Here is a 20020-nt window from a genome sequence, read left to right as displayed (position 1 = left end):
TTTGTGTGGTTGGATTTGTTTGAAGTTGGTGTATCCTTCATAGATGTTTTTGTATATATGAAAATTAATAAAGAAATTAAATATAAAAATAATGCCACATATTACACGTAATAATAATCAGAACAACAAGCATACATTGAAATGTCTATACGCAAATGCCAGGAGCCTGAGGCATAAGATGTGAGAGCTGGAGTACATTGCGCACAATGAAAAACTGGACATGATAGGCATCTCTGAGACCTGGTGGAAGGAAGATAACCAATGGGACACAGTCATACAGGGCTACAAATTATATCGCAGCGATAGGGTGGATAGGATTGGAGGAGGGGTAGCGCTGTATGTAAATGAGAACCTTGACTCAGATAGGCTGCAAATATTGCAGGAGACAAAACCCCGACTGGAATCCTTGTGGATTAAAATTCCACGTGAAAAGGGATGGTGATAGGAGTGTACTACCGTCCGCCTGGCCAAGACGAGCAGACGGACGCGGCAATGACAAGGGAAATTAGGGAAGCAAATAAAAAGGGCAATGTAATATTAATGGGTGACTTCAATTATCCGGATATAGACTGGGTGAATGAAACAACGGTACACGCAAGGGAGGTGAAATTTCTTGATGAAATCAAGGACGGCTTGCTGGTTCAGGAGCCGACGAGAGAAGGGAAAATACTAGACTTAATCATTAGTGGGGCTCATGATCTGGTTCGGGGGGTAACGGTGCGAGGGCCGCTTGATAACAGTGATCATAATATGATCGGTTTTGATATTGGCTACGAAGTAAGTGAACTCAGAAAATCAAATACACTAGCGTTTAACTTTAAAAAAGGAGACTACGATAAAATGAGGAGAACGGTGAAAAAAAGACTGAGGGGAGCACCTGAAAGGGTAAAAAAAAACTTGAATCAGGCATGGATGCTGTAAAGGAAGCTATTAGAGCCAAAAAACAATCCTTCAGAAAATGGAGACGGGAACCAACGGAAGACAATAAGATAAAGCATAAGGAATGTCAAGCCAAATGCAAAAAGGAGATAAGGAGGGCTAAGGAGGACTTTGAAAAAAAGTTAGCGATAGAAGCGAAAACACATAGCAAAAATTTTTTTTAGGTATATTAAAAGCAGAAAGCCGGCTAAAGAATTGGTAGGGCTGCTGGACGACGGTGGTGTTAAAGGGGCGATCAGGGAAGACAAAGCTGTAGCGGAGAAATTAAATGAATTCTTTGCTTCGGTCTTCACCGAGGAGGATTTGGGAGGGATACCGGTGCCGGAAAAGGTATTTGAAGTGGACGAGTTGGAAAGACTAAATGATTTCTCTGTAAACTTGGAGGATGTAATGGGGCAGTTCTGCAAACTAAAAAGTAGTAAATCGCCGGGTCCAGATGGTATTCATCCCAGAGTATTAATAGAGCTGAAAAATGAACTTGTGGAGCTGTTGTTAGTAATATGCAATTTATCCCTAAAATCAGGTGTGGTACCGGAAGATTGGAGGGTGGCCAATGTAACGCCGATTTTTAAAAAGGATTCCAGAGGAGATCCAGGAAATTATAGACTGGTGAGTCTGACGTCGGTGCCGGAAAAAATGGTGGAGGCTATTATTAAGAATAAAATTACGGAGCACGTACAAAAGCATGGACTGCTGAGACAAAGTCAGCACGGATTTAGTGAAGGGAAGTCTTGCCTCACAAATCTACTGCATTTTTTTGAGGGGTTGAACAAGCATGTGGACAAAGGGGAGCCGGTGGATATTGTATATCTAGATTTTCAGAAGGCGTTTGACAAAGTGCCTCATGAAAGACTCCAAAGGAAACTGGAGAGTCATGGGATCGGAGGCAGAGTATTATTATATTATTAAGAGCTGGTTAAAAGACAGGAAGCAGAGAGTAGGGTTGAATGGTCAGTATTCTCGATGGAGAAGGGTAGTTAGTGGGGTCCCTCAGGGGTCTGTGCTGGGATCGCTGCTTTTTAACATATTTATAAATGACCTTGAGATGGGAGTAGCTAGTGAGGTAATTAAATTCGCAGATGACACAAAGTTATCCATGGTCGTCTCGTCGCGGGAGGAGTGTGAAAGATTACAAGAGGACCTCGTGAGACTGGGGGATTGGGCGTCCAAATGGCAGATGAAGTTCAACGTTGACAAGTGCAAAGTGATGCATGTGGGAAGGAGGAACCCGAATTACGGCTACGTTGTGCAAGGTTCCGCTTTAGGAGTTACGGACCGAGAAAGGGATCTGGGAGTCATCGTGGATAGGACGTTGAAATCTTCCGCTCAATGTGCTGCGGCGGCTAAGAAGGCGAACAGAATGTTGAGTATTATTAGAAAAGGGATGGAAAACAAGCATGAGGATGTTATAATGCCGTTATATCGCTCCATGGTGCGACCGCACCTGGAGTATTGTGTTCAGTTCTGGTCGCCTCATCTCAAAAAAGATATAAAGGAATTGGAGAAGGTGCAGAGAAGGGTGACAAAAATGATAAAAGGGATGGGACGACTACCCCATGAGGAGAGGTTAAGAAGGCTAGGACTCTTTAGCCTGGAGAAAAGGCGGCTGAGGGGTGATATGATAGAGGTCTACAAAATAATGAGTGGGGTAGAGCGGACAGATGTGAAGCGTTTGTTTACGCTTTCTAACAATAATAGAACTAGGGGACACAAGATGAAATTAGAATGTGGTAGGTTTAAAACAAATTGGAGAAAGTTTTTCTTTACTCAGCGTGTGGTTAGACTCTGGAACTCATTGCCGGAGAAGGTAGTGACGGCAGCTGGCCTTGCTGAGTTTAAAGGGGGTCTTGACAGATTCCTGAAGGAAAAGTCCATTGATCGTTATTAAATTTTGGGTTTTTGCCGGGTTCTTGGGACCTGGATTGGCCGCTGTCGGAGACAGAGTGCTGGGCTTGATGGACCTTTGGTCTTTTCCCAGCGTGGCAGTGCTTAGGTACTTATGTTGGGATTAAAAGAAACAAACAGTTGGGCGGACTGTCGATAAGGCTTTGTCCGCTCCACGTAAAAGGCCAATGCCCTCTTACAGTACAAGGTGTGCAACTTTTCTTCACCAGGGCGGGTGTGTGGACGGGGAAAAAATGTTGGCAAGACAATTGACTGGTTCAGAAGGAACTCAGACACCACCTTTGGCAAGAACTTAGGGTGAGTATGGAGGACTACGCTGTTATGATAAAATTTAATATAAGGAGCATGGACTACCAGGGCTTGGAGCTCACTGACCCTATGAGCTGAAGTAACAGCCACCAAGAAAATGACATTCCAGGTCAAGTACTTCAGATGGCAGGAATTCAGTGGCTCAAAAGGAGCTTTCATCAGCTGGGTGAGAACGACGTTGAGATCTCATGACACTGGTGGAGGTTTGATAGGGTGCTTTGACAAAAGCAAACCTCTCATGAAGCGAACAACTAAAGGCTATCCAGAGATAGGCTGACCTTGATGATAAGCACTAATTGCACTAAGGTGAACCCTTATGGAGTTGCTCTTAAGACCAGACTCTGATAAGTGTAGAAGGTATTCAAGCAGAGTCCGTGTAGGAGAAGAAAAAGGATCTAGGGCCTTGCTGTCACACCAGACGGCAAACCTCCTCCATTTAAAAGAATAACTCTTTTTCGTGGAATCTTTCCTGGAAGCAAGCAAGACTCGGGAGACACCCTCTGAAAGACCCAAAGAGGCAACCTATAAGTTCTTAACACCCAGGTAGTGAGAGCCAGAGACTAGAGGTTGGGATGTAGAAGCGACCCCTCGTTCTGAGTGATGAGGGTTGAAAAATACTCCAATCTCCACGGTTCTTTCGAGGAGAACTCCAGAAAAAGAGGAAACCAGATCTGACAGGGCCAGAAAGGCGCTATCAGAATCATGGTTCCGTGATCTTGCCTGAGTTTCAGCAGAGTTTTCCCTACTAGAGGTATGGGAGGATACGCATACAGAAGCCCTGTCCCCCAATGCAGGAGAAAGGCATCTGACGCTAGTCTGTCGTGGGCCTGGAGTCTGGAACAGAATTGAGGGACTTTGTGATTGACCTGAGTGGCAAAAAGATCCACCGAGGGGGTGCCCCACACTCGGAAGATCTTGCGGACAACATCCATGTTCAGAGACCACTCGTGGGGTTGCATTATCCTGCTCAACCTGTCGGCCAGACTGTTGTTTACGCCCGCCAGATACATGGCTTGAAGAAACAACCCGTAACGACAAGCCCAAAGCCACATCTTGATGGCTTCCTGACACAGAGGGCGAGATCTGGTACCCCCCTGCTTGCTGATGTAATACATTGCAACCTGATTGTTTGTCTGAATTAGGATGATCTGGTTGGACAGCCATTCTCTGAAAGCCTTGAGAGTGTTCCAGATCGTTCGTAATTCCAGGAAGTTGATCTGAAAATCCTTCTCCTGATTGTGAAGCCCATCTACATGAGCTCCCCACCCTAGGAGGGATGCATCCGAGGTCAGCACTTTCTGTGGCTGAGGAATTTGAAATGGACGTCCCAAGGTCAGATTGGATCGAATGGTCTACCATTGAAGGGAACTGCAAAAATCAGTGGAGAGATGGATGACATCCTCTAGATCCCCTGTGGCCTGGCACCACTGGGAAGCTAGGGTCCACTGAGCTGAATTCATATGTAGGCGTGCCATGGGAGTTACATGAACTGTGGAGGCCATGTGCCCTAAAAGTCTCAACATCTGCCAAGCTGTGATCTGTGGAGACGCCCAAGCCAAGGACACTAGGGCCAGAAGATTGCCTGCCCTTGCCTGGGGAAGATAAGCTCGGGACGTCCGTGTGTCCAACAGAGCTCCAATGAACTCCAATTTCTGTACTGGAACAAGATGGGACTTTGGATAATTTACTACAAACCCGAGTAGTTCCAAGAGACATCTGCATGGACTGTAGAGCTCCTGCCTCTGAGGTGTTCTTCAACAGCCAATCGTCGAGATAAGGGAACACACTCCCAGTCTACGTAGCGATGCTGCAACAACTGCCAAGCACGTTGTAAAGACCCTGGGCGCAGATGCGAGATCAAAGGGTAGTACACAGTACTGATAGTGCTGAGTTCCCAGTCGAAATCGAAGGTACTTCCTGTGAGCTGGGAGTACCGAGATGCGAGTACAGGCATCCTTTAAGTTCAGAGAGCATAGCCAATCGTTTTCTTGAATCACGGGAAGAAGGGTGCCTAGGGAAACCATCCTGAACTTTTCTCAGACTAGGAATTTGTTCAGGGCCCTTAGGTCTAGGATGGGACGCATCCCCCCTGTTTTCTTTTGCACAAGGAAGTACCTGGAATAAAATCCCAGCCCTTCTTCCCCTGGTGGAACGGGTTTGACCGCATTGGCCTTTAGAAGGGAGGAGAGTTCCTCTGCAAGTACCTGCTTGTGCTGAGAGCTGAAGGACTGAGCTCCCGGAGGCCAGATTGAGTGTGTAGCCGAACCGGACTATTTAAAGAACCCACCTGTCGGAGATTATAGGAGGCCACTTTTGGTGAAAAAATATCAACCTCCCCCTGACAGGCAAATCGCCCGGTACGGACACTTTGACTGCGGCTATGCTGTACCGGAGCCAGTCAAAAGTCCGTCCCTTGCTTTTGCTGGGGAGCCGGAGGGGCCTTGGGCGCATGGCGTTGATGAGAACGCGCATGCTGGGGCTGAGCCTGAACCGAGAGGCAGGAGTGTACCTATGCCTATTATAGGAATAGGGAGCTCTCCTCATCCCTCCAAAAAACCTCCTGGATGAGGCGGCAGTAGCAGAAAACGTCCAGTGGGAGAGAGAATCCATGGCGTCATGATGCTTTTTTATCTGATCGACCATGTCCTCTACATTTTCTCCAAAAAGATTATCCCCCCGGCAAGGAACATCCGCCATTCACTGCTGGGTTTTCTGATCCAGGTCAGAGACACGCAGCCATGAGAGTCTGGGCATCACTATACCTTGAGCAGCTACTCGGGATGTGGCATCAAAAGTATCGTAAGCCCCCCTGGCCAGGAATTTACGACATGCCTTCTGCTGCCTGACCACCTAGTGAAAAGGTTCAGAAAGCTCCGGAGGAAGAGCTTCAACTAAACTGGACAGTTGCCTCGAGTTACGTAAGTGAATGCTCGTGTAAAGCTGGTATGTTTGGATCTTGGCAGCGAGCATTCTGGTCTGATATGTTCTCCTCCCAAGAGTCCAAGGTCCTAGACTCTCTGCCTGTGGGTGCTGAGGCATGGTCTCTAGTACTCTTGGCTTTTCTGAGAGCAGAGTCCACCACCATGGAATCGTGAGGAAGTTGGGCCTTCACCATTACAGGCTCTCCATGGACTCTGTACTCGGACTTCTTGTGAACAACTGAATTAGAGAGAGGGCAAGACCAATTCCGCATCAGCACTTCCCTAAGTGTATTGTGCAGGGGGCTGTTGCAAGCTCTGCAGGTGGAGAAGGATAATCCAGGACCTTGAGCATCTCAGCCATGGGCTCATCCACAACCTCCATAGGGAATGGAATGTCCTTAGACATTTCCCGTACAAAGAATGAGAAAGTAAGACTCTCAGATGGAAACTTTCTTACTTCAATAGGTGGAGTAGGATCCGAGGGAAGTCCACAGGACTCTTCATCCGAAAAACACCTAGGGTCTTCCTCTTCTCCCCATGAGCGCTCCTTGTCGGTATTGGACAGAAGCTCTCTAAGAGCAGTCCGAACCTGAGCATGTCTCGACTTCGAGGATCGACGACCTCGTGGGGGATGCCGAGAAGTCGACCCCTGTCTGGACTGCGGCAAAGCTTCCTCTACCGATGTCGAGGGGGAGTCGACCCAGGTGGTAAGCGGCACCGAGTGCGGGGACCTGCTCGCAGGTGATGGCCCAGATGCCGTCTTTGCAGTAGGTACGGGAGGCGCAAGCACCCCCTGCACCGAGGCAGTATGACAAAGCAATCCTTCCAAAAGTTCTGGAAGAAGGGGCTGGATATGCTCATCGAGAGCTGCCATCGGAAAAGACTGTGGGGCCAATACAGGAGTCGGTGCCAGAATCTGAGGGGGTTCGAGAGCTGGTACCAGGCTGCCGGACGACCGACGCATAGGAACCTCCTGAATGGAGAGTGAGTGGTTCTCCCGGTGCCGATGCTTCTCGGGTGCCGACTCCCTCGACACCGTGTCTGGAAGGAGATCGATGATGGCACTTCTTCACCTTCGCTTGACGCCCGTCATCGACACTCCTTGGCACCGATGAGGACATGTAATCCTCACACCTCCTCGGGGCCGGGTTCGACTCAGGTCGGTCCTGGGGGGCCTACATAGCAGTAGGCCTCGAGACGGGTGGAGACCCACTCGATGCCTCGCTGCTCCCAGCTCGAAGTGGTCTCTCGGCAGCCATTACCTGATCTCTTGGTGCTCCTTCCCTCGACATCGATGCCGCCGACCTCGGTAGCGATGTAGATGCCGACGTCGAAAGACCGGACCTATCAGGAAAAAGTCTCTCGCGCCACCTGAGTCCTTTTCTTCATTAACTTACACAGCATACAAGCAGCTGGAAGATGATCGGGCCCAAGACACTGGAGGCACCACACGTGAGGGTCGGTACTTGAGATGGTCCGGTTGCAGCGAGTACAGTGTTTGAAGCCGCTGGGTGTCTTCAATGACATGGGAAGGAAAACAGTGCCCGTGAAATCAAAAGACTCGATTGTGCCAATGAAAAGGGCACGAAAAAGGGGGAAAAGGATGCGGCCGAGCAGCCTGAAGGCGGCCGCAACGAAAATCTTTTTTTATTTTCGAATAACCAGACGAAGAAGAAAAGAAAATAAGGAAAAAGGGTGCGATAAATGCGAAAAAAAGCATTCTCCAGGGCCAAAAACACACGAGGAGCAGCGGAACACACAACTCCTTGGTAGAGCGGAGAAAAAAGAACAGATTTAGTCAGGCTTGCGTCACGGGCGGGAAGCTGCTCGCGCATGCGCGGTGTGCTCGCGAACGAGCATTCTACAAACGTGTAGGTTTTTCTGAAGAAAAGTTCCGGTCTCCTGGGCCGTCGTGGACAACGACCCACACATAAGAATATTAGAGCCTGCTTGTACTCGGAGAAGGGAAAATTAGGTTCTTACCTTGGTAATTTTCTTTCCTTTAGTCATAGCAGATGAAGCCATTACATATGGGTTGTGCCCATCAACCAGCAGGGGGAGATAGAGAGCACTCAACTTTTCACAGTACCTCATGGCCAGCCAGCTCCACTGCCTCTTCAGTATTTGAAGCTTCCAAAGCAGTATGGCAAACCGCAATGGGAATAACATGAACTTTCCTCACAGCGAACGATGGCCCCTTAACAAGGGCATGAACTCAAAAGGAGGGAATGAACACATCCTCCTGGAGGGAATAAACTCATCCTCCCAAAACATAAACTGGAGGGAATGGACTCATCCTCCTATAAGTGAACATGAATCCTGAAGACTGTTTTCCAACTTTCTCCCAAGGAAGGAACTTCAGGAAACAAGAACAGAACCTGAAACAGATTCACAGCATACAGACATTCATACAGGGAGGGCTCATGGCTTCATCTGCTATGACTAAAGGAAAGAAAATTACCAAGGTAAGAACCTAATTTTCCCTTCCTTGTCATCAAGCAGATGAAGCCATTACGTATGGGATGTAAGAAAGCAATCCCTATATAGGGTGGGAACAGGTCACACCACGTGCTAGCACTTGTGCTCCAAAACGTGCATCCCTCCTAGCAGCCACATCCAGCCTGTAATGTCGGGCAAAAGAGAGCTTAGAAGCCCATGTTGCTGCACTGCATATCTCTTGACGAGAGAGTGCTCCGGTTTCAGCCCAAGAGGAAGAAATCGCTCTGGTAGAATGCACCTTAAAGGCTACAGGCGGAGACCGGCCGGCAAGCAGATAAGCTGAAAAGATAGTTTCTTTGAGTCAGCGGGCAATAGTGGCTTTAGACGTTGGAGACCCTCTGCGAGGACCTAATAGCAAAACAAACAGATGATCATAGATCCTGAAAGAGATAGTAACTCGCAGATACTGCAGCAGAGTCCTGCGCACATCCAACAGGTGCAACTGGCCAAAAGATTCTGGAAACTCCTCCTTATCAAAGGAGGGCAAGAAAATAGGCTGGTTTAGGTGAAACGCTGAAACCACCTTAGGCATGAAAGAAGGCACGGTCCAAACCGTGACCCCGGACTCTGAGAATTGCAGAAATGGGTCTCTAAAGGAAAGCGCCTGGAGCTCTGACACCCGTCTCGCCTTAGTAATGGACACAAGAAAAACGGCCTTTAGTGTCAAATCTTTCTCCGATGCTCGCCGAAGCGACTCAAAAGGAGAAGCCTGCAGGGCCTTCAAAACTAGCCCCAGGTTCCAAGCTGGACAGGGTGCTCGCACGGAAGGCCAGAGCCGAAGCACCCCACTAAGAAACCGTGCCACATCTGGATGAGCAGCTAAAGACATGCCTTCAACCTTACCACGAAGGGAGGCCAATGCTGCCACTTGCACCAGCAGGGAATTATAGGCCAAGCCTATTTGTACACAATCCTGCAAAAAGTCCAGAATCAGCGAGACAGGAGCCCGCATGGGTGTGATCGCTTTTGAAGCACACCAAGACTCAAACTGGCGCCAAATCCTGGCATAAGCCACGGAAGTGGAACGCTTGCGGGCCTGCAGGAGAGTGGAAATGACTGTGTTTGAATAGCCTTTGTCCCTCAATTGTGCCCTCTCAATCGCCATGACATAAGACCAAAGCGACAGGCGTCCTCCATGGCTACCGGGCCCTGTGACAACAGGTTCGGTACCAGAGGTAAAGGAAGGGGAGCCTCCACTAGCATCTGTCGGAGGTCCGCATACCAAGGCCTCCTGGTCCAATCCGGGGCGATGAGGACCTCTTCTCCTGGGTGCAGCCGAATCCGCAGGAGCACGCGCCCTATCAAGGGCCACGGAGGGAACACATATAGTAGGCCTGGAGGCCAGGGCTGAGTCAAGGCATCCAACCCTGCCGAGCGAGGATCTCTCCGTCTGCTGAAGAAGCACGGGACTTTGGCATTTGAACTTGTCGCCATAAGATCCATCACGGGCTTGCCCCATTTGGCACATATCTGCAGGAATACTTCATCTGCTTGTTCCCATTCTAATGGATCGATCTGATGCCTGCTTAGATAATCGGCTTGCACGTTGCTCTGACCTGCAATGTGAGCTGCCGACAGAAACTGAAGATGCAGCTCGGCCCAGTGGCAAATCTGTTCGGCCTGCGCAGCCAGTGCTCTGCACTGAGTGCCGCCTTGTCGATTTATGTAGGCCACTGCTGTCGTGTTGTCCGACATCACTCTGACAGCCAATCCTTCCAGGGTCACTTGAAAGGCCAGAAGCCACTGAAACACCGCTTTCAACTCCAGGCGGTTGATGGACCACTCCGACTCCTGGGGTGTCCACAGACCCTGGGCATGCTTCCCCTTGCAATGTGCGCCCCAGCCCTTCAGGCTGGCATCTGTCACTACTAGACACCAATCAGGGAGCACCAGCGGCATTCCTCGCCGCAGCATGCTGTCTGAGAACCACCACTCCATGCTGAGTTGGGCCGCAGGGAGCCAAGAAAGTCTGCATTGATAATCCTGAGAAACTGGAGACCATCTTTGAAGTAGGGAATACTGTAGAGGTCTCAGGTGCGCTCTCGCCCAGGGCGCCACTTCCAATGTGGCTGTCATCGATCCCAGCAGCTGGACAATGTCCCAAGCTCGCGGGCGGGGCCTCCTCAGGAGCCGTGTTCGGCGGGAGGTACCGGGGACACGGGCCCTAACTGAATCAGACCTTGCAAAGTCTCCTCTACCGCCGCCCGTTTAGCGGCAGAACCACATCGGGACTCCACAAACACGTCTCTTACTGGGACGTTGAATTCTATTCTGTAGCCATCTCTGATCAGGTCCAGAACCCACTGATCTGAGGAAATATTGGCCCACTCCTCGGCAAAGAGGGAAAGACGTCCTCCGATGACAGGCAGCGAGGAGGGGGCCGGCGCACCATCATTGAGAGGGTCGCCCCTGAACTCCAGGCCTACAGCCGGTGGCTGCAGAACGCTTGTCTGAGCGAAAGGAGTTCCTCTGCTGAAAAATGAGCACGAGAAGTGAACCCAGCAGAACGCCCCGGGCGGTACCTTCTAGCTTCACAGAAGCGAGGTCTATAAGAGGAGTGGACCGCCTGGCCCTTGGAGGAAGGCCTCGACCTATCTTCGGGCAAGCGCTGGGGTTTAGGATCTCCCAGGCCTTTAACAATTTTTTTTCCCAACTCCTCACCAAATAGGAGAAGGCCTTGAAAGGGCAACTTCACCTACCTTTGCTTAGAGGCCATGTCCGCTGCCTAATGTCGTAGCCAAATAAGACGGCGAGCCGCCACTGCTACTGCCATTTGTTTAGCTGAAGCTCAGACAATATCATAAAGGGCATCAGCCAAAAAGGTGCACCACAATCTGAAGGGGAATTAGCCTTTCTACGCTTTTCTTTATGCCAATTATCAGGGAAAATAGCCTCAGCGGGCAGTCCCAGGCCAGAATCCACCGGGGGGGGGGGGGGGGGGGACGGACAATAGAAGGGGCCTCAGACGACCCTTGAGGGAGAGCTCTTTTCAGCATGTATGCTTTAGGCAATAATAACACAAAATCAAGGGAGAAAAACTCGCCCTGGGCACCCAGATCCCGTCCGGGGCTAGCCGCTTCCTGAATAGCCTCAATTCGAGGTTCCCCCCCCCTCCCCCCCGGGCTCAGGGCTCTCCGTCTCTACGGAGGCCGCGCCATGCGAAGAATTCAAAATGGCATCCGCTGTCAGCTCTGAGCGGGAAGAATCATCGCTCGCCATGCTCAGGCCGGCTCTTACACCTGTACAGCACAATTTACAGAGCCCCGCTGCTGATTTGCGCTTGCCACACCGGGAACAGCGCTTTACATTCTCTGCAGCCATCGCCGAAAACGGCGGGGAAAATTCAAAATGGCGGTTTCACGCCAAAAACGCCCTGATCGCGGGCCCACCCCGGAGGAGTTAGAAAACACTCTTACCTCACCGGACCGAGTATCACAGCTCCGGTCCCATAGAAGAATCAAAGGAAAACCTCTGTTCCATTTTTTTTTTTTTTAACGCTGTGAGGAAAGCAGAGGTAAAAAGAACTCCGGAGGCTCAGATGAGTGGGAAAGGCAGGGAAAGGCGAACCAATGTGCCTGCATCCACTGAGTGGGAAAGGACAGGGAAAAGCAAGCTAATATGTCCACATCCACGGGGGCATGGGTAAGGCAGGGAAAGGGCTAACCTATGTGCCTTCAAAGTGAAGCTGCTATAGCCTCTAACACCCCGGCTAACAACTGGCAAGCCAGGAGCCACCCCCAGGCAGATTTTTGATGGAGCTCGAAGAAGCTGCAGCCACCCTGCTTGGGGAGACAGAGAATACTGAAGAGGCAGTGGAGTTGGCTGGCCATGAGGCACTGTGAAAAGTTGAGTGCTCTCTATCTCCCCCTGCTGGTTGATGGACACAACCCATACGTAATGGCTTCATCTGCTTGATGACAAGGAATCCAGAGTTTAATTATGAGTTGGGTGAAGAAAAGGTTTCTCCTATTTGTTTTAAATTTACTACACTGTAGTTTCATCGCATGCCCCCTAGTCCTAGTATTTTTGGAAAGCGTGAACAGACGCTTCACATCCACCTGTTCCACTCCACTCATTATTTTATATACCTCTATCATGTCTCCCCTCAGCCGTCTCTTCTCCAAGCAGAAAAGCCCTAGCCTCCTTAGTCTTTCCTCATAGGGAAGTCGTCCCATCCCCGCTATCATTTTTGTCGCCCTTCACTGCACCTTTTCCAGTTCTACTATATCTTTCTTGAGATGTGGCGACCAGAATTGAACACAATACTCAAGGTGCGGTCGCACCATGGAGCGATACAACGGCATTATAACATCCTCACATCTGTTCTCCATATCTTTCCTAATAATACCCAACATTCTATTCGCTTTCCTAGCCGCAGCAGCATACTGAGCAAAAGGTTTCAGTGTATTATCAACGATGACACCCAGATCCCTTTCTTGGTCCGTAACTCCTAACGTGGAACCTTGTATGACGTAGCTATAATTTGGGTTCTTTTTCCCCACATGCATCAGCTTGCACTTGTTCACGTTAAACGTCATCTGCCATTTAGCCGCCCAGTCGCCCAGTCTCGTAAGGTCCTTCTGTAATTTTTCACAATCCTCTCGCGAGTTAACGACTTTGAATAACTTTGTGTCATCAGCAAATTTAATTACCTCGCTGGTTACTCCCATCTCTAAATCATTTATAAATATATTAAAAAGCAGCGGTTCTAGCACTGACCCCTGAGGAACCCCACTAACTACCCTTCTCCATAGTGAATACTGCCCATTTAACCCCACTCTCTGTTTCCTATCCTTCAACCAGTTTTTAATCCACACTAGGACATTTCCTCCTATCCCATGGCCCTCCAATTTCCTCTGTAGCCTTTCATGAGGTACCTTATCAAACGCATTTTGAAAATCCAGATACACAACATCAACCGGCTCCACTTTGTCCACATGTTTGTTTACTCCTTCAAAGGATTGAAGTAAATTGGTCAGGCAAGATTTCCCCACACTAAAGCCGTGCTGACTTGGTCTCAGTAATCCATACCCTTGGATGTGCTCTGTAATTTTGTTTTTAATAATAGCCTCTACCATTTTCCCCGGCACCGACGTCAGACTCACCGGTCTATAATTTCCTGGATCTCCCTTGGAACTTTTTTTAAAAATCGGCGTTACATTGGCCACCCTCCAATCTTCCGGTGCCATGCTCGATTTTAAGGATAAATTGAATATCACTAACAGAAGCCCCGCAAGCTCATTTTTCAGTTCTATCAGTACTCTACGATGAATATCATCCGGTCCAGGTTTGCTGAACTGCCCCATTACGTCCTCCAGGTTTATTGTGAATTCAGTAAGTTTCTCTGACTCGTCCACTTGAAATACCATTTCCGACACCGGTATCCCACCCAAATCTTCCTCGGTGAAGGAAAGAATTCATTCAGTCTCTCCGCTACGTCTTTGTCTTCCTTGATCACCCCTTTTACCCCTCGGTCGTCCAGCGGCCCAACTGATTCTCTTGCCGGCTTCCTGCTTTTAATATACCGAAAAAAAATTTTACTATGTTTTTTTTGCCTCTAATGCTATCTTTTTTCGTAATCCCTCTTAGCCTTCTTTATCTGTGCCTTGCATTTGCTTTGACACTCCTTATGCTGCTTTTTGTTATTTTCAGACGGTTCCTTCTTCCATTTTCTGAAGGCGTTTCTTTTAGCCCTAATAGCTTCCTTCACCTCACTTTTCAACCAGGCCGGCTGTCTTTTGGACTTCCGTCTTTCTTTTGTAATTTGCAGAGTATGTTTGGCCTGGGCCTCTAGGATGGTACTTTTGAACAGCATCCACGCCTGTTGTACAGTTTTTATTCTCTCAGTTGCCCCTCTAAGTTTTTTTTTTTACCGTTCTTCTCATTCTATCATAGTCTCCTTTTTTAAAGTTAAACGCTAACGTATTTGACTTCCTATGTATAGTTACTTCAAGGTTGATATCAAAACTGATCATATTATGATCACTGTTATTAAGCGGCCCCAGTAGCATAACGTCCCTCACTAGATCATGCGCTCCACTAACGACCAAGTCTAGAATTTTTCCTTCTCTCGTCGTCTCCTGCACTAGCTGCTCCATAAAGATGTCCTTGATTTTATCAAGGAATTGGACCTCTCTAGTGTGTCCCGATGTTACATTTACCCAGTCTATATCTGGGTAATTGAAGTCACCCATTATTATCGCATTGCCCGTTTTGTTTGCATCTCTGACTTCTTTTATCATTTCTGCGTCTACCTGCTCATCCTGGCGAGGCGGACGGTAGTACACTCCTATCATCGTCCCTTTCCCTTTTATACATGGAATTTCAACCCACAATGATACCCTCTCTATTTTGCCTAATATCATATCATGTATAGAAAGGATTGAACTAAGTGTTGTGCATGGTTTTAAACTTAATACTGACAACACAACATTATTATGGATGAATTGGATTGATACATCTCCAGATTCTAAAATAGTATTAGGTTATGGGTTTATCACTGAACTCTGATAAAGTTTCAAAACTTTTGGGAGTATACTTTAACACTAATTTATCTTCGGTTCCACAGATTAACCATGTAGCAAAATCATTTTTAAAACTTCATCAATAAAGAACCATTCGGTCTATCTTTTCAGTAAAACATTTCTCAGTTCTGGATTAGTCTTTGAATCTGTCCCATCTAGACTACTGTAATGGTCTATATTGTTTTGCTTCAGCTACTTCTCTTACCAAATCACAACATTTTGTGGAATACTGCCGCTAAATTGATTTGGGGGGGGGGGGGGAGATATGATCATGCCTTTTTCAGCTTTACTGGCTTCCTGTATTGCCTAGAATTCATTTTAAGCTACCTTAAACATGCTTGGGATATGCATAAAGGAATCCTGTGCAGTAGGAATGGATCCTCAGAAGCTTAGCCAAAATTGGGTGGCGGAGCAGGTGGGGGAAGAGAGGTTGGTGGTTGGGAGGCGAGGATAGTGGAGGGCAGACTTACACGGTCTGTGCCGGAGCCAGTGATGGGAGGCGGGAAATACTGCTGGGCAGACTTGTACAGTCTGTGCCCTGAAAAAGGCAGGTACAAATCAAGGTAAGGTATACACATATGAGTTTATCTTGTTGGGCAGACTGGATGGACCATACAGGTCTTTTTCTGCCGTCATTTACTATGTTACTATGTTTGTTTGATTTAGAGAGCTGCATGGGTGCGGGGATAGTAGGATTCCTGCAGGTACTGCGGGAATCCGGCAGGGATCCCTTTAGGTCTGCAATCCCAGGCTTGCAGGGTCCTCATGATAGTGCATGGCATTCGAGCTTTGCCTTCCCTCCCCCGAGCTACAGGATGCCCTCCCGTAACATACCTCAAAGCACCCTGGTGGTCTAGTGGCTTCTTCAGGGCAGTAAAGATCCCCACTCTTTCCTGCCCGCTGCCGCTGATCCTCTCACTGTCACCACTTTTTAAAAATGTCTGCCGAGACTTCCATGGAAGTCTTGCGAGGCCACCACTAGAAGTCTCTGCAGCCATTTTAAAGAAGTGTTGCAGCAGCAAAGGGTCAGCAGCAGTGAGCAAGAGCAGGGATATTTCCTGCCCCGAAGAAGCCACTAGACCACCAGATTGCCTTGAGGTATGTGCCGAGAGGGCACCAAGGGCTGGAGGGGAGGTGGATGGATGGAGTCATATGTAAAAAGCAAGGACGTTAATCTCTATTTCCTCTTCCTCGCACAGTCATCATTGCCGCAAACTCAAAACAAAGCAAGCAAACCTATGAGATGCTGCATCCATTTTGTCATTCTTTATTGTTGGTGGCATTTTTATTTAATCAAACATGCCTGCTTGTGCAGCATACAGATGTACACAGAAGTATAATAACGGAATAATTTTTCATAGGTGGAGTAGTAATTTGTTATAAATTGTAATCAGTGTGTCATTTGGAGGGGCTGCTTATAGGCACACCCTAGCACTGTTATATTCTTGCAGAGATTTTTTTTCTCCTGGTAAAGGACCATTAAAATAGACATCATGTTATGAGATTCAGATGCTCAACATTCAGAGTTTCTATCTATTTATCTACTTGTTTAAGACCTTTATATCCCACATTAAACATGAATTAGGTTGAAACCTGGGAGCGTTTAAAATCTTTTTTCCTGTGCCTACATCAAAAGAAAAAGATGGCACATGGGAACTTGCTCCTTTTGTTTTGTGGATTGCAGTGGTATATTAAAAAAAATGCACTCACCTTTTTTTTTTTTTAATGCCCAGTTGGGTATATATGCTAATCTCAACTTTGTTAAATGTTTCACACATATCCATCTACTTGCTCCCATGATATAACTTTATTATTCTGTCTCACTGTGTTTTTAAATGTAAGCTATACTGAACCCAAGTTTGATTGGGATAATGTATGATATAAATGTTTAAAAAAAGTTCCTTGTTTCTAATAATCTGTTTGCTATTGTTTTCAATAGCATTTACTATTGTTTTGGGTGTACCCGTGTGACAGCAATCTCCACCTACTGGCTTATAATGGGCTAGATAGACTCACCCCATCTCCTGTTTTATCTAACCTCCTTGGTAAAAAGGGTGGAGGGAGTGTGGGTGCAGGAAAGAGGGAAAAAAGATTGGTAAGGGGGACATACATTGAGGAGTGAGGAAGGGAAAAGGGGAAATAGAGCACATGGGATAGAAGGGGATGGAGAAGGGGAATATGCTGCTTATGGATGTTTGCCTTTTTGGATATGTGTATCTACACTTCATTCAGGTCAAGAGGGATGGAAACTGTCACACGTAGACCTCTACTGGTCAACTGCTCCATCATCTCCCCTCTAGCTTCTGACTGTTATTTTCAGTATCTGGTTGACAAGTACTGCCAACTTCACAGTGCATGGAAACAGGCAGAAGACACATGGGTGAATGGAATGGAAAGAATGTGAAAATAATAAGCGTAGATTGTTGTGTGTGTGGGGGGTGGGGGGGGGGTGGGGGGCAAATCAGAGATGTCATATGAGGAAGAAAGTCAAATCTGATGTCAGCCATCAGTAGTTTGGATTTCTGCTCTGGCAGGAGAGAAGTGATTGGGCAGCACTCCTGACTATGATGATCCTGAAGCTTTCCTCAGGTAGAGGGGCAAGCGGATATCTGAGGAGCGAGATTATTAAATGGAACTTTTTTTTAAACCACAAGGGGGCGGGATTTATGGGGAAATTCTCTGTGGGAAGAGCAAAAGTGAATCTCCCAGAGGTTGAGGCTCGAGATATATTGCGGTCTGCGTAGTCATACTGCAAAAACACAGTAATAAATCCATGAATCTTAAGATTAAATCAACATCCATCAGCAAATGATTTTTGATTTAATAAACATAAAAAGATATGCGATTTCAACTCTAAAATCAAAATCAGGGTAAAGGAGTGATTCCAAATAATAAAATCATACAAAATGATTTAAAATCATAGCCAACACTGGATTTAACACATTATTTAACTGAAGTACTCTTATTGTCAATAGAGCCTATATACTAATAATTCATATTAATCACATTTATACAAGTTAAAAACAAATATGTATTAATACAGGTTAGTAAATCTACCCCTAAGTTTCTACTTGAGACAATGACAGTGACTTGTCCAAGGTCACAAGGAGCATCAATTGAGAAGCAGGACTGAAATCCTAGCTTTACAGCTCACTTTTATTTGATATAATGACTACCTTGAAAAATGTCTAAGAAGTTTAATTATATGGGAGTTCTCATCCTGCAACTCTAACCGTGAGGCTGCTCTTCTAATCCACTAAATTAGTCTTGTGAGAATATATGGACACTTTTTATACAAAAAAAGGGGCGCAGAAACAGTATCATCATAGTTTTTGTTCATCTACAGAAAAATTTCACACTTTTCATAGTATCCTATAAATTTCTGAGATACAATTCATATTAATTGTTTTATATTTGTTCTTCTGAATCACTGAAATCAACTGGTAATCAACTGTATTCCACATACTGTGATTTTAGGGAGGATAGGAAGTCAGGTAACCAATCAACTGGGACAAATAATGGGTCCAGGGTCTTTGTTAATCAGTACTAGACATTCATTCAGCATGTAGCAGGATGCTTTCTCTTCTGGCTTCCTCCTGTGCATAGCCAAGGGATGAAGCATCAGCTGGCTACTATCACCCCAGACCCATAATTCCCTTTGATTAGAAAACAGGTGAATGTATTTGTTAGTTCCAAAGCATACTTTTGAGAAGGGTGGCAACAAGCAGAAAACAAATTCGGAGATTAAAAAAAATATATTATTTAAATTCACTTATAATAAAGTAATTCCAATACAGAAACTTGCAGTGATGCCATCTTATGATTCACTTTTATGGATATAATGTGTATTGGTATAGTTTAATGAATACTCCACTTGAGAAAAATCCTAAATAAATTGGTAAAGCCCATTTCAGCTTTGACAATTGTTGCATATAGTTTGGTACAGGCCACACTGCTCAAACTACATAAAGAATTCTATATGTAATCATAAGAGGCAGAAAAGTACAGAATTAGTGATCTATATCCAGTATTATCTGCATATATACACATGCAACCACACAAATACATATACCGTGAAGCAAACGTTTTAGGAATTCTCCTGATTTTGGAAACCAAGTGGCATTATGATGAACAAAACTTTGAAGATAGCAGATGTTAGTCATACTACATAGCACTGTCCCATGAAAACCTTAGACATTAAAAACATTTTTCTGCCTATTAAGCATGGCTTTTACCCCTTAAATCTATAATTAAGGATCAATCAACTCTGTGGAATGGTTTACTGACTTAGTAAGCAGTTTCTTAATGACCCAACTTTGACCACCACTGATCAGCATGCTTACTTTTAAACCATACCTGAGAGACTCTGCCATTCGCCTTAAATCTTCATTCTGCTGCTTTAAACGTTCAAGTTTTGCAAGTATCTTGGACAGTTCTCTGCTGGAGTGATCAGGATGCTCATTGTCTCTCACTAAATGTCCTCCTATATAAAATAGCAAGGTCCCCCAAGCAAACAGGATAAGCATAATCCAACGCCAGGAGCCAGTCCATGGCCGCATTTTCAGAGTACCAACTAAGTCCAAAGTTGCTCTTGCTCACAAAACAGCAAACATCTAAATCCTTGGTCCATGTAAAACGTGGCCAACGTTTGATCCCCTGGACATCACATCCTTGTAACAATTAAACTTTGTGACCTCTGCAGTTCTTTACAAGGATGCTCCTTTTATGGTGAATGTAGATAAGTTAACATGTGTGTTCTTTGTCTAGCTCTGAAAAAAAAATAAAAAAATGATGATTAAATTATAACTTACAAAAATGGAGGCATGAGGTAGAAATGTAAGTAAATGCATCACTATTTACATAAACAGATAATTATGACAATTCTTCCAACAAATAGACTCTATTCTCACTGCAGCTCCTTGT

The 20020-nt window shown here is 46.4% G+C and overlaps 1 protein-coding gene across 9 annotated transcripts in view; it reads right to left on the bottom strand.

Annotated features, from left to right (window-relative positions):
• FUT8 (fucosyltransferase 8) overlaps positions 1–20020 on the bottom strand; it is a 510310-nt gene that overhangs the window by 258534 nt on the left and 231756 nt on the right. For all 9 annotated transcript variants that reach the window (XM_030215545.1, XM_030215544.1, XM_030215552.1 and 6 more), the window contains one exon: positions 19454–19866. In XM_030215545.1, the coding sequence (XP_030071405.1) occupies positions 19454–19656 (203 nt within the window). In that variant the 5' untranslated portion in view covers positions 19657–19866. The remainder of the gene's footprint in view (positions 1–19453; positions 19867–20020) is intronic.

This window comes from Microcaecilia unicolor, chromosome 9 (genome assembly GCF_901765095.1).
Source record: "Microcaecilia unicolor chromosome 9, aMicUni1.1, whole genome shotgun sequence".
Classification (NCBI taxonomy): domain Eukaryota; kingdom Metazoa; phylum Chordata; class Amphibia; order Gymnophiona; family Siphonopidae; genus Microcaecilia; species Microcaecilia unicolor.
Note: the sequence above shows the minus strand (reverse complement) of the source record. Positions and strands in the feature narration are given on the sequence as shown.